The sequence below is a fragment of the Macaca mulatta genome, chromosome 7 (assembly GCF_049350105.2).
Source record: "Macaca mulatta isolate MMU2019108-1 chromosome 7, T2T-MMU8v2.0, whole genome shotgun sequence".
NCBI lineage: Eukaryota > Metazoa > Chordata > Mammalia > Primates > Cercopithecidae > Macaca > Macaca mulatta.
In genome coordinates this window covers 53,328,438-53,339,183 of record NC_133412.1, presented here as the reverse complement: position 1 = coordinate 53,339,183, position 10,746 = coordinate 53,328,438, and the positions used below count along the sequence as shown (strand labels likewise).

General features: G+C 57.1%; 2 protein-coding genes across 2 annotated transcripts; both read right to left on the bottom strand.

The window, feature by feature from the left end:
- Nucleotides 1–853: 853 nt before the first annotated feature.
- LOC106999241 (uncharacterized) lies at nt 854–5,973 on the bottom strand. The gene is made up of 8 exons (XM_077938804.1): nt 5,955–5,973; nt 5,534–5,701; nt 5,365–5,399; nt 4,067–4,105; nt 3,487–3,688; nt 2,957–3,114; nt 2,568–2,668; nt 854–1,683 (listed from the first exon to the last, which is right to left on the bottom strand). Exons 1-5 carry the CDS (start codon nt 5,971–5,973, stop codon nt 3,623–3,625), a joined length of 327 nt encoding a protein of 108 aa, XP_077794930.1. The 3' UTR covers nt 854–1,683; nt 2,568–2,668; nt 2,957–3,114; nt 3,487–3,622.
- A 2,115-nt stretch (nt 5,974–8,088) lies between these two features.
- Nucleotides 8,089–10,178, bottom strand: LOC106999239 (COMM domain-containing protein 4-like). The gene is made up of 6 exons (XM_077939977.1): nt 10,113–10,178; nt 9,827–9,892; nt 9,563–9,602; nt 9,136–9,255; nt 8,903–8,987; nt 8,089–8,317 (listed from the first exon to the last, which is right to left on the bottom strand). The coding sequence occupies exons 1-6, from the start codon at nt 10,113–10,115 to the stop codon at nt 8,230–8,232; spliced, it is 402 nt and encodes a 133-aa protein (XP_077796103.1). The 5' UTR covers nt 10,116–10,178; the 3' UTR covers nt 8,089–8,229.
- Between the last annotated feature and the right edge of the window lie 568 nt (nt 10,179–10,746).

Here is a 10,746-nt window from a genome sequence, read left to right as displayed (position 1 = left end):
GATCTGTCCCACGAAGTCAGAGGCAAAACCCCTCAGCTCTGCCCCAGTGCAGGGGCTGCAAGAAACACATATCTCCTCTTGAGGCCTCCTGATAGGATGACTTCTGCAAGCTCATGCCATCCTAACCGGGCGAGCTGTTCCACACCCAGGTTGGGAGAGCGCTGGGTGAAATCAGTCCCCTCCAGGTATGCACAGCCCAGAGCTGCTCTCCAAGGACCCCTCAGTCACAGAAGGTGCTGGTCCTCCTACAGTGCTGCCCCACCCCCACCACCGCAGCCTCCTGGGAGTGTGGTCAGGGTGCCCTCCTTCGGGCTCTGCCCTCGCACCCACTCCTACACAACTACTCTCCCTGCTGGCCGCCCCAGAGACCAGATTGGTTTGGGCCTCTGCCTCCACAGGCCCAAACTACCATCTCTTCTGCTCCCCAGAAAGCCAGTTCCCAGCAGACAGACCATGTTCCCTCTTCATTCCTCAACACAGAGGGCCCATCACAACCCCCTTAGCAGAGAGTAGAGCTCCCCACGCATCCTCTTAAAGAGGCTTCACCATTGATGGCCACAAGCCCCACCATGACCTCCTCCCAGGGGGTGAATTTTCTTACATGTCTCCCACCAGAGCAGCGACAAAATAAAACATAAAAGCAGCATCTGTTAAATTGTCAGCAACATTTCCTACTAGGATCAACTCTCGGAGTGAGCAGTGTATTCCATTAGATGGATCAGTGCAGGGGTAGCAAGCGTTTTCTGTAAAGGGCCAGATGGAAACTCTTTAAGGCTCCGCAGGCCACTGTGTCTCCATCATCACATACTCAAACCCTCCCCTGCAGCAAGAAAGCAGCCCTAGACAACATGTCAACAAATGAGCATGGCCATGTTCCCCGAAACCTTTCTTTATGGACGTGGAAGTTTGCATGTCATGTACTTCTCATGTGTCACAAGATAAGATTCTACTTTCCATGTTTTCAACCATTTAAACATGTAAAAGTCATTCTTAGCTCATGGGTCACACAAAAACAGGTAGCAAGAAATCTCGTTTTTAGACCAGCAGCAGCTGACCCCTGGATGGAGCATTAGAGCTTGGGTGCGTGTCCCACCCCAGGGCTTCTAGGAGAGGGAGAGCAGGCTGATGCCACATCCACCCCCATCTCTTTAGGGGAGAAGGCGGAGCTGGTGCTGTATGAAGTTTGGCTGCAGATCCTGGGCCAGCACTACACCAAGGCCTTGGAGGTCAAAACCAGCCCTGACCTCTGGGCACTTCAGGGGCATCTGACGAGATGGGTGAAGTGGCGGAATGAAGTAGGGGGGTCGGGGAAGAGGCCTCGGGAAGATGAGGGATGACTGGACAAGACTTTGTTAGTGCTGTGACCCTCTTCATCCTCTCCTGATCCCCCAGCTGACCCTTGTCCTCAGACCTCTACAAAACTTTGACCAAGAGGTGGTGGAGGAATTCTGGTGGGTCCAGGGTGGCCTGGGTGGCCCAGGGCTCCGACCTGCGTTCTGGGGTTGAGGGCAGGAGGCTGGAAGAGGTGACCTCCCTTAGGCCCCTCAGGCTGCCAGCCCCCTGAAGTGGGATGATCCTCCCACCAGGCTGGATCCACTGACCACAAGAGTGGGTGCCACCTTCTTCAGGGCGGTGCCAGCCCAGGCTCTCATGTGGGACTGTGTGCGCCAGGGTCTGCACATCCTGGAAGAGGCAGAGGGCCTCTTGGTAGAGATGGTCATCCCAGACCTCAGTCAGTACCTCCTTCCCTCTGCAGGCCCCCTCCATCTGTCCACCTGCCTCCTCCCTTGGGCTCACTGCCTCTGCATGCCCTGATCTGAAACCTGCCTCCCCTCCTCACGGAGCCCACCCAGATGCTTCTAGCCCCAGCTCTCTGGTCCCACAGCAACTTCTGGGCCCAGATTCAGCCTTCTCAGAAGTCTGGGAGGCAGAGCCCTGCCTGGCCATAGCCTTCTTGGTCTGCTCTAGGCACTCCTAGCCCCGAACCTGGTATTGTAAAAAGTGATTTCTGGATATTTAGAAAGTCATCCGGTGTGAGGAGCTGGGAGGGTCCAAGGATAGAGCCCACAAGAGGAGGAAGATTGAAAAGGGGTCAGAGTGGGAATGGGGGCTGCTGAAGGCAAGGCCCACCCCCAACCCTGATCCCCAAACCCAGCCACAATGCCAGTCAGCCTCAGGCCAGAGGGTGTGAGCAACGGGGGCCCTGGCTGCTCTACAGTGGATCAGAGCCACTGGGTGTGGGGGGGAGGTCTTCCAGGGGAGGTTTGGGGATGCCCGGGCAAGGTAAGGCAGGCTCCCAGGGCAGAGACTGAGGCTGACCCCTCCAGCCCCCCTACTGCACGGGGGTAACACCGGGATAGGCAAGAGTCTTAACCTAGAAAGCCCCAGCAGCTCCTGTGCCCATCAGGACACCGTTGAGGCTTGGTGGTGGTGGAACCCAGGAATGGTCTTTGAACCCACGGTCTGGAAGGGGAAGCCAAGGACAGTCCTGCCCCGTAGGCTCCCCTGCCTGTAGGCAGTGGGCAGGCCCAGTGAGGGGACCCCAGAAGCCCAGACCATGAACTTACCTGGCCAAAGACAGCAGCCAGCACCAAGACATCAAAGAGGGCGGGTAGAAAGGTCATCACATCGGGGTTGACTGCAGCCAGCACCAGGTTCCTCTGTACTTCTGGAACACACAGGCCTCTCCTTCCTATCCCTGAAGTGCCTCTGCCCCCACCCCAGCACCCCGAAGACCAGCCTAATAGATGCACTTGTCCTGGGTCAGCCCCGCTGTCCAAGCAACTGCAATTTCTGACTAGAGAGCCAGGGCGGGGCAGGGTGTAGGAGGGGTCCCTGGAAGATGCTCCCCAGGATGCCCTGATGCCTAAAACATTCCCCATTGGGCCTTCTCAGGGAGGGAGGGTTATGGCAGCCTGTTCTCTCCAGCCACCTCCATCACCACAGGAGCTCTTACAGACGTCACAGGAGAGAACTGGATCACTGGAGCCAGGACCAGCACGGACGCAGCTCTGGGGCTGAGGCTAAGTGGACTCTGGGAGACCATCACTCTGTCTTCAAGCTTTGGTCTCCTGGTCCTCTACAAGCCAGGCTGTTTCAGGCTTTGCATGAGGCCTTGCACAGAGACAGAGTTCAAACACAGCTGGTGAACACAGCGGGCTTTAGGGAGGGGGCACATACCTAGTGGTGGGGGCTGGGTACCAGTTAAGGGAGGCCCTGGGGCTAGCGTGGTCTGTCTGGAGGTGGCACAATGGGACATGCACCATGTAAGGAGAGAGGGTCCACCTGGAAGTGTGGACCAGCCAGATGGCCACCAAGCTGGATGGCCACCACCAGAGCCTGCATGACACTAGAGGGGGCTGGGAAGGGATAGAGGACAACTCAAGGGCAGGGAACCTGGTTTCCTTCATACAGACACATGAGTCTTCCCGAAGTGGGTCTTCCTCAAGGGGGTGAGGGAGTATTCAAGACACACCTCCAGCTCACCTCAAACCATCTCAGGAGGCCACCACCAACTCACAAAGGCCAGCTGCATTGTCACAGTGACCCCAGAAGAGCACAGCCCTGTCCTTCAGATGAATAAACAGAGGGAGAGACACATCTCACAGCCAGGAGCTGGGACTCAGACCAGGTCCAGCTGCAGTGCTGCCTCCATGGCTCCCCCTGCACCTCCTCCGGGACTCAGTTCCTGCTAACAAGTGAGCACCTGAGTATGGGTGAAATAGGTGCTATTATCCCTGTCCAGCAGCTGGGGAAAGGGAAGCAAGGCGCAGGTGACTTGCCCAAGGCCAACGTGACAGGGCTGATTCAACCCCATCTGTCTCAGCGAGCACATCCCCATGGCAGAGGCTTTACTGTGATCCAAACCTGGAAGGTGGAACTCCTTCCAATGTCCCACCCAGGGCACACAGCATGCAGCCCCATGTTTGGGGAGGTGAAAGTGTGGGGAGGTGACAGTGTGGGAAACAATCTGGCTAGGCCATGGACTCATGGAGCCCAGGGTTTCCTAGGGCCAGGACAGCTCTGGAGCCCACTCCAACACCTACTGTAAACCTGGAATCTGCACCTGCAGGAGATCAGGAGAGGGATTCATCCTCCAATGCACCTGCAGCAAGGTGAGACAGGCACAGGTGGGCGCCTGCTTCCAACCAGCCTCAGGTGGGCAGGACGCAGATCTCCTGCCTGACCTTCCTCTCCTGCCTCCCCAAGCAGAGAAGGGGCAGCCGCCCATCAGGCCATTGCCCAGATTGAAGCCGCTGAAGCTAGGTCCCAACAGGCGAGTGTGACCCCTGACTATCCCAGGCCCGGGCCAAGGCAGTCCTCTGTCTGGTGAGGGCCTGGTAGACAGGAGATGTGATGTCCCCACATGGCTCTATAAACCTCTGATTGAGGATAATCAAGGAAATGGACAAGAACATCATGCCTAGTCAAGACCCTGGCAGGCACAAGGGGGACCAGGGCAGGCAAAAGTCAGTTTGGGCCCAGGCCTAGCCCCTGGAAGGACGGTGGATGAGGGACCAGCCACGGTGAAGGGGAATGGATGGCCATGGGCTGGGTGGCCAGGGCTGTCAGCTCCTGCAGCCCCTGCAGAATGTCCACCCAAGCCTGGCTCTGCACTCAGCCTTCTGCCTGGAGCCACAGGTGCCTGGACAGTGGCCTGCAGTAGGGATGGTGGTAGGAAAGGCACTTATGGCCACATGTGGGTGCCTAAGCATGGGACAGAGGAGTATCTTGCCCCCAAAGAAACCATAGAGGCCAAGAGCTTAAGCAGATGTGACACCATCAATAAACCCCCTTGTCCTGGGTCATGTCAATTAAGTCAGCACCTACCCTGACCCTGAAGCTGCAGCTCAGTCTGGTTGAGACTCACAGAGAGATGTTAGTGCTGGGCAGGGGGCCTGGCCCAGCCTGTGATGTCCAGCAAAGCTGTGGGCTGGACAAGAATCTCTGAAGATTAGTCCAGGAAAAGGACAGCTGTGTCTGGGCAGGGAGTGGGGGCAATGCCCAAGGTGCAGGAGGCCTGAGGACATTTAACTAAGTAGGGTGCCAGGTCAGGATGTGCAGAAGAGAAGGTGGCATGGCAGCATTCTGCCCAAGGCCAGACAATAAACCTAGGGGCCACCTTGTCGAGCCTAAACCATGCTGACACCCAGATGCCATCCTTCTAATGTGAGGCAGGGCTGGGAGAGCCCCCAGAACCCTCATCCCTCCCACCCCAAGCTGGTTTCCATCCCTCACCAGAAGGAAAGGGGACTCTTCTATGGGGCACAGCATGCCAGGTTCTCTATCACCTGGGGGAAGGGGCCAGGTGGAGGGGGAGCTGCGGCTGGGTGAGAAAGAACCCAGATCCCTCTCTGTCCCTACCTGACAGGTGACCTCCAGCAAGCTGCTTTCATTGCCTGGGGCCAAGGAGAGTCAAGGGGAGGGACCAGGTTAAAAGAGCTCCACCCTGGAGCCCAGAGCTACCTACAGAGAAAACCCCCCATCCTCCTGATTCTGCTCCCAGCTCTCGCTGCTGGGATAACATACTCACCATCAGAGAGGCCGTGGGAGGCAGAGGCTGACCCTGCTCCTTCAGGCACCCCAGCGGGTTTGGGTCCACCTTCATCATGATCAGGGAGGGGGTCCCTGGGATCACAAAGGTGAGGGGCAGCTTCTTGGGCTCCAGGTGCTCCAAAGTAGACCCTGCAGGGCACCAGAGCTACAAGGGTGTTAGGGAGGCTGGGCGCAGTGGCTCAGGCCTGTAATCTCTCCACTTTGAAAGGCTGAGGTGGGCAGATCACGAGGTCAGGAGATCAAGACCATCCTGGGTAACATGGTGAAACCCCATCTCTACTAAAACTACAAAAAATTAGCTGGGCATGGTGGCATGCACCTGTACTCCCAGCTACTCGGAAGGCTGAGACAAGAGAATCACTTGAACCCAGCAGGCAGAGGTTGAACAGGGCCAGGACCTGAGCTCTGCCTGGCCATGGTGACTCTGAGCCAGGTAAGCAATCTGTCATTGTGTCTCATGGGGGATGTCAGCATTACCTCTGGAGTCAAAGTAGATAAGCCAGGGTAACCAGAGTTCCCAGTAGGGACCAAGACCAAAGGACGCAGTGGTCAGTCCTGTCCTGGAAGGTCAGGCTGGATGAGGGGCTCTGTGAAGCTGGGGCAACTGAGGGCCAGCCCTTCAGGTTACAGGCATCTAGATCCTGGTCTAGACCCTCATATGCCATCCAGAGACCCAACCCTAGGGACAATTCCTCCCAGGCTGGTAGCAGAGAGTCGATCCTTGTACTCACCCCACCAAAAGCTCTGAAATGAGGGGGCCTGCTGCAGGGGGAAGATTCTTCAGGAAAATGTTCTCAGGGGCAGGTATGGTTTTAGCTGGGCCTTAGGGCAGCCAGAGAGGTAGGTGACAGGCCTGCTCACAAAGCCTGCCAGAGCATGCAGGAGGGACACAGGTGTAGTGGTGAGAATGTTCTGGAAGACAGCAGGCAGCCTCTTACTCACCAATGGGGCCAAGTACGGTCAGGTCCACACACCAGGAGAAGCTGGTATCCACACGCTGGTGCACTTTGTTTCTTGTTTTAGAGACAGGGTCTTGCTATGTTGCCCAGGTTGGAGTGTGGTGGTGCAATCATAGCTCACTGCAGCTTTGACCTCCTGGGTTCATGTGATCTTCCCACCTCAGCCTCCTGAGTAGCTGGGACCACAGGCGCATGCCACCATGCCTAGTTTTATTTTCTGTAGAGACAGGGCCTTGCTATGTTGCCCAGGCTGGTCTCAAGAGCTTTCCACCTCAGCCTCCCAAAACACTGTGATTACAGGGACAAGCCAGCACTCCTGGCCATGCTGGTGCATTTTGGCTGCCGTGGTGCACAGGAGGTATGAGCTCCGGGGGTGCAGAGTCTGCTTCTGGACCTCTACCCAGGCCTGCACCCAGACTGACCTCTGGGCTGCAGGGAACAGGTGTGGAGAGAACGCAGCAAGCAGAGTGGGCTAGCCAGTGATGGAGACCCAGGCTGGGACTAGGAGAGGTAGGGCTCCAGCCCTCAGCCTAGTGGCCCTTCCCAACCCCTTGGGGCCAAGATGATTTCCTAGGAAGCCAGGCATGAAGGCCAGCATGCACCTGAACTGAGGACAGAAGACTCTGATGAGAGGGAGGGGGAGGCCTCTGACATAGTTTGGATACTTGTCCCATCCACATCTCATGTTGAAATGTGATCCCCAATGCTGGAGGTGGGGCCTATAGTGTGAGGTGTTTGGGTCATGGTGGGGGACCCCTCTTGAAAGGCTTAGTGCCCTCCCCATGGTAATGAGCGAGTTTTCTTCTTTTGTTTTTTCTTTTACTTTTTTTTTTTCTTTTCTTTTTTTTTTTTTTTTTTTTGAGACAGAGTTCACTCACAGCCCAGGCTGGAGTGCAGTGGTGCGATCTCAGCTCACTGCACCCTCCATCTCCCAGGTTCAAGTGATTCAATGAGTGAGTTTTTTATCAGTTCACAGGAGAGCTGGTTGTTTAAAAGAGCCTGATGCCTCCTCTCTCTTTCTTCCTCTCTCACCATGCGACAGGCCTGCTCCCTCTCCGCCTCCCCCCAGGAGTAAAAGCTTCCTGGGACTGTTTGCACCAGGGTCTGCACACCTGTCATCCCAGACCTCAGTCAGTACCTCCTTCCCTCTGCAGGCCCTCTCCCTCTGTCCATCTGCCTACTCCACATGCCCTGATCTGAAGCCTGCCTCCCCTCCTCATGGAGCCCTCCAAGATGCTCCTAGCCCCAGATCTCTGGTCCCACAACACCTTCTGGGCCCAGATTCTGCCTTCTCAGAAGTCTGGGAGGCAGGGCCCCACCTGGTCATAGTCTTCTAGCTCTGCTCTAGGCACTCCTGGCCCCAAAGCCTCCAGCCCACTAGACGTCTTCATCTCCAGCTATGCCGTGGCTCTCCTCATCCTGAGCCTCCTGCTCGTCAGAGTTTCCCTTGTCCTGGTGAGTGTCTGGCTGGGCCAGGGCTGCTTCCTGAGGGGCAGGCTTAACCTTTGACACTTTGAGCCTTTGAGCCAAGCTGAGGGGCGAGCAGGTCCCTTTACCCCCCTGATTCCCCCATCCAAGCCCAGCATCTCCTCATCCTCCAGCTGGGGCCACAGGGTTTGGGGCCAGAGGGTTAGGCCTGATCCCAGTGTCCCCACCCTTCTTGTCAAGGTGTTAAACTTGAGGGCATGCCTTGGGTGCTGACGTTCCCAGGAACTCAGAGCCAGAGAGAGCCAGGCACCAGCCCAAGGTCACACAGCCAGGGGCTTCTTCCCTCTTGGACCCCGAAGGACTGGACTTTGGGGCTGGAAAAGAGGTGGAGTGGGGGAAAGTAATGCCTTATCAACCCACGCAGGGAGCCCCACTCCCATTCCCAAGGTGCATAAAGTCAAGGAACACCCATTTCCACATCCATGTTCACACAGGGCACTGCTCCCACTGTTTGGCACTCACACCGGCCTCCCGCCCTCCATGCCACAGGTATCGGTCTCATTTACAGAGGGGGAAATGGTGGCCAAAAGCCTCCCCCAGCACACACAGCTAGACCACACAGAGGTCTTAGGTGCAGCTGAGGGGTCCACAGTCTCTGCTGCCCCTTCTGCCACTCATGCTCCCAGGGACCACGCTTCGGAGAGGGAGGAATAAGAGAAAGCTGGGTGCTCACACATGGGGCACAGGGGACTAGGGAAGGGTCAGCCAGGAGGAAAGGGCAAGGTGTGATCCTGTAGGTACACATCACACAGCCCGCAGAGTCAGGAGAGCCAGGGCCAGGTCCCAGCTCGGCAGCTGCTTGGTATGTGACCATGGTTAGTCATCTCCCTGGACACTCATGCACTTTGTGTGCTGTGTGTGCCTTCTAGAAGGAGCCTGGACCCTGGCTGGCCTCATACTTGCTGCGTAGGCTGTAGATCCACAAGTGCTTCTGCAAGGGGCTTTGCTTCTCCTCATAACAGTGGCACAGGCTGGCCGCGTGCTCTGGGGATAGAATGGAGTAGCTCTGGAGGTAGCAGGTGGGGGCTGGGCTTGGGTTCCTGGCCCAGACAAGGCAGAGTACATCTCAGGGTCACAGGACCTTGGCAGCAGCCCTCGGCCCCCAGGCTGCCCAGCTGCCCACAGCCCATACCTTTGGGCAGCCCCAGCTGCTGCAGTTCACTGGCCAAGGATTCGCCATCGACACTGTGCTTGGCCGCACTGGAGAGGATGAAACTCAGCACTGCCACTGTGTCCTTCATATCGCCTGACTCTGATGCACCCGTGAGTGGGACAAGGGTTGTCACTGTGGCCCCAGCCACCTCCCAGTTGCCCTATTAACTTCAGCTCAAAGCTCCCAGGCCTCCTGAAGCCACAGGCACTGCTCCTGCTCCACCAGGAGCTGGCAGAGGACAGGAAGGTGGGACTGTCAATGTCTTTCTTTCCCTCATGCTCCTCCACTAGGGACGGTAAGTTAAGGATGCTGCAGGGAGGGGTGGGTACAGAGGGCCCCTCTGTGCCAGGCACCAGGCTGAAGTCCCAGGGTAGCTTGGGGCCTATGGACTCAGCAGGGTACTCACCAAACTTGACATCAGCTGTGAGCTTCAGGATCTTCTCATACTATAGGGAAAGGAGACCTTCAGAGGGTGCCAGGCCCGTGCTCACCAGCCCCTCACCCTCAGCCTGGATCCTGCAATAAGAACAGACAGGCTGGAAAAAAGTATGGGAGGTGCCCAGAGAGGTTGACAGGCTGGGTCACCCATCTCCCCGGGCCTAGTGCAGAGCTTCAGGGCACGGGGGGTCATAAGGTCATGGGACAATGGGGTGCTGGGTCTTGTGCTCACATCATTCCCCCGTCCCAGCAGCTCCTTTAGTACCTGGCTGCAGAGCAGCTGCAACTTCACAGAGGACTGGAAGGGAAGTCCTTACATCAGCCAGGCTGGCAAACCTCACCCCTCCTTCCTGGGGACTGGCTCAGAGCAGGCCAGCCGCTGATCACGGTCACAAAGCATGGTAGCACAGGCTGAGAGCACTGAGGTCCTAACCTTAGAGAAACCTCACCATCCTCTACACCCACAATCCCCAGCCCAGCGCCCCTCCTCCACCCAGACTAGACCCTGTGCACTCAACCATCTTGGCCAGCGTGCCAATCTCTGCCAGGACCCACTTGGGACAGTCCAGATCACCACAGAACTGAAACCTCTGCAAGGGAGGGAGGCAGGTAATCAGGCTGGAGGGAAGGCTGAGGTGTGGCCAGGATCCGTGTCTCCCACACTTCTGTCCAGCAGGGACCCCTGGTCCCCATCATAGATGGATACCCTCTGGCCTCTTGTTCTCCCCTATCACCAGGCTGTTGAGTGAACTCTCTCCCTGACCCACCCTGCCACCAAACCCTGCTCTGAGGTCTACTCCAGGCATTCGTCTGCTCAGCAAACATCAATCAAGCGCCTTCTCTGTGCTAGCTCCCACTCTAAGCGCTGGGGGTACAGCAGGGGATAAAACAAAGTCCTGGGCCCCACACAGATGGGTGATCTCTCTCCCCTCTTCCCCATAGCCACACAACTCCAGCCACTCCGGCTTCCCTGCTGCTGCTCGGGGACACCAGCCTTGCTCCCGCCGCCATGCCTGCTGCATTCTCTGTGTGGCTTGCTATCCTTTATTTCATTCCACTCTCGGCTCAAGTGACCCCTCATCAGACCAGCCCCCCTCTTTTTTTTTTTTTTTTAAAGACGGAGTCTCGCTCTGTTTCCCAGGCTGGAGTGCA

Bases quoted from the DNA above. Each gene is read 5' to 3' on its own strand.
- LOC106999241 (XM_077938804.1), bottom strand. The intron at 4,106-5,364 runs GTAGGGACAGAG...ACCTTGCTGCAG, and splicing joins TGCTGGAGGTCACCTGTCAG to GTGCATTGGAGGATGAATCC. The intron at 3,689-4,066 runs GTGCAGATTCCA...ACTTGTTAGCAG, and splicing joins CCTCTCCTGATCTCCTGCAG to GAACTGAGTCCCGGAGGAGG.
- LOC106999239 (XM_077939977.1), bottom strand. The intron at 9,256-9,562 runs GTGAGTACCCTG...CGGGTGCATCAG, and splicing joins CACAGCTGATGTCAAGTTTG to AGTCAGGCGATATGAAGGAC. The intron at 8,318-8,902 runs GTATGAGGCCAG...CCTCTTTTCCAG, and splicing joins ATCTACAGCCTACGCAGCAA to CCCCAAAGTCCAGTCCTTCG.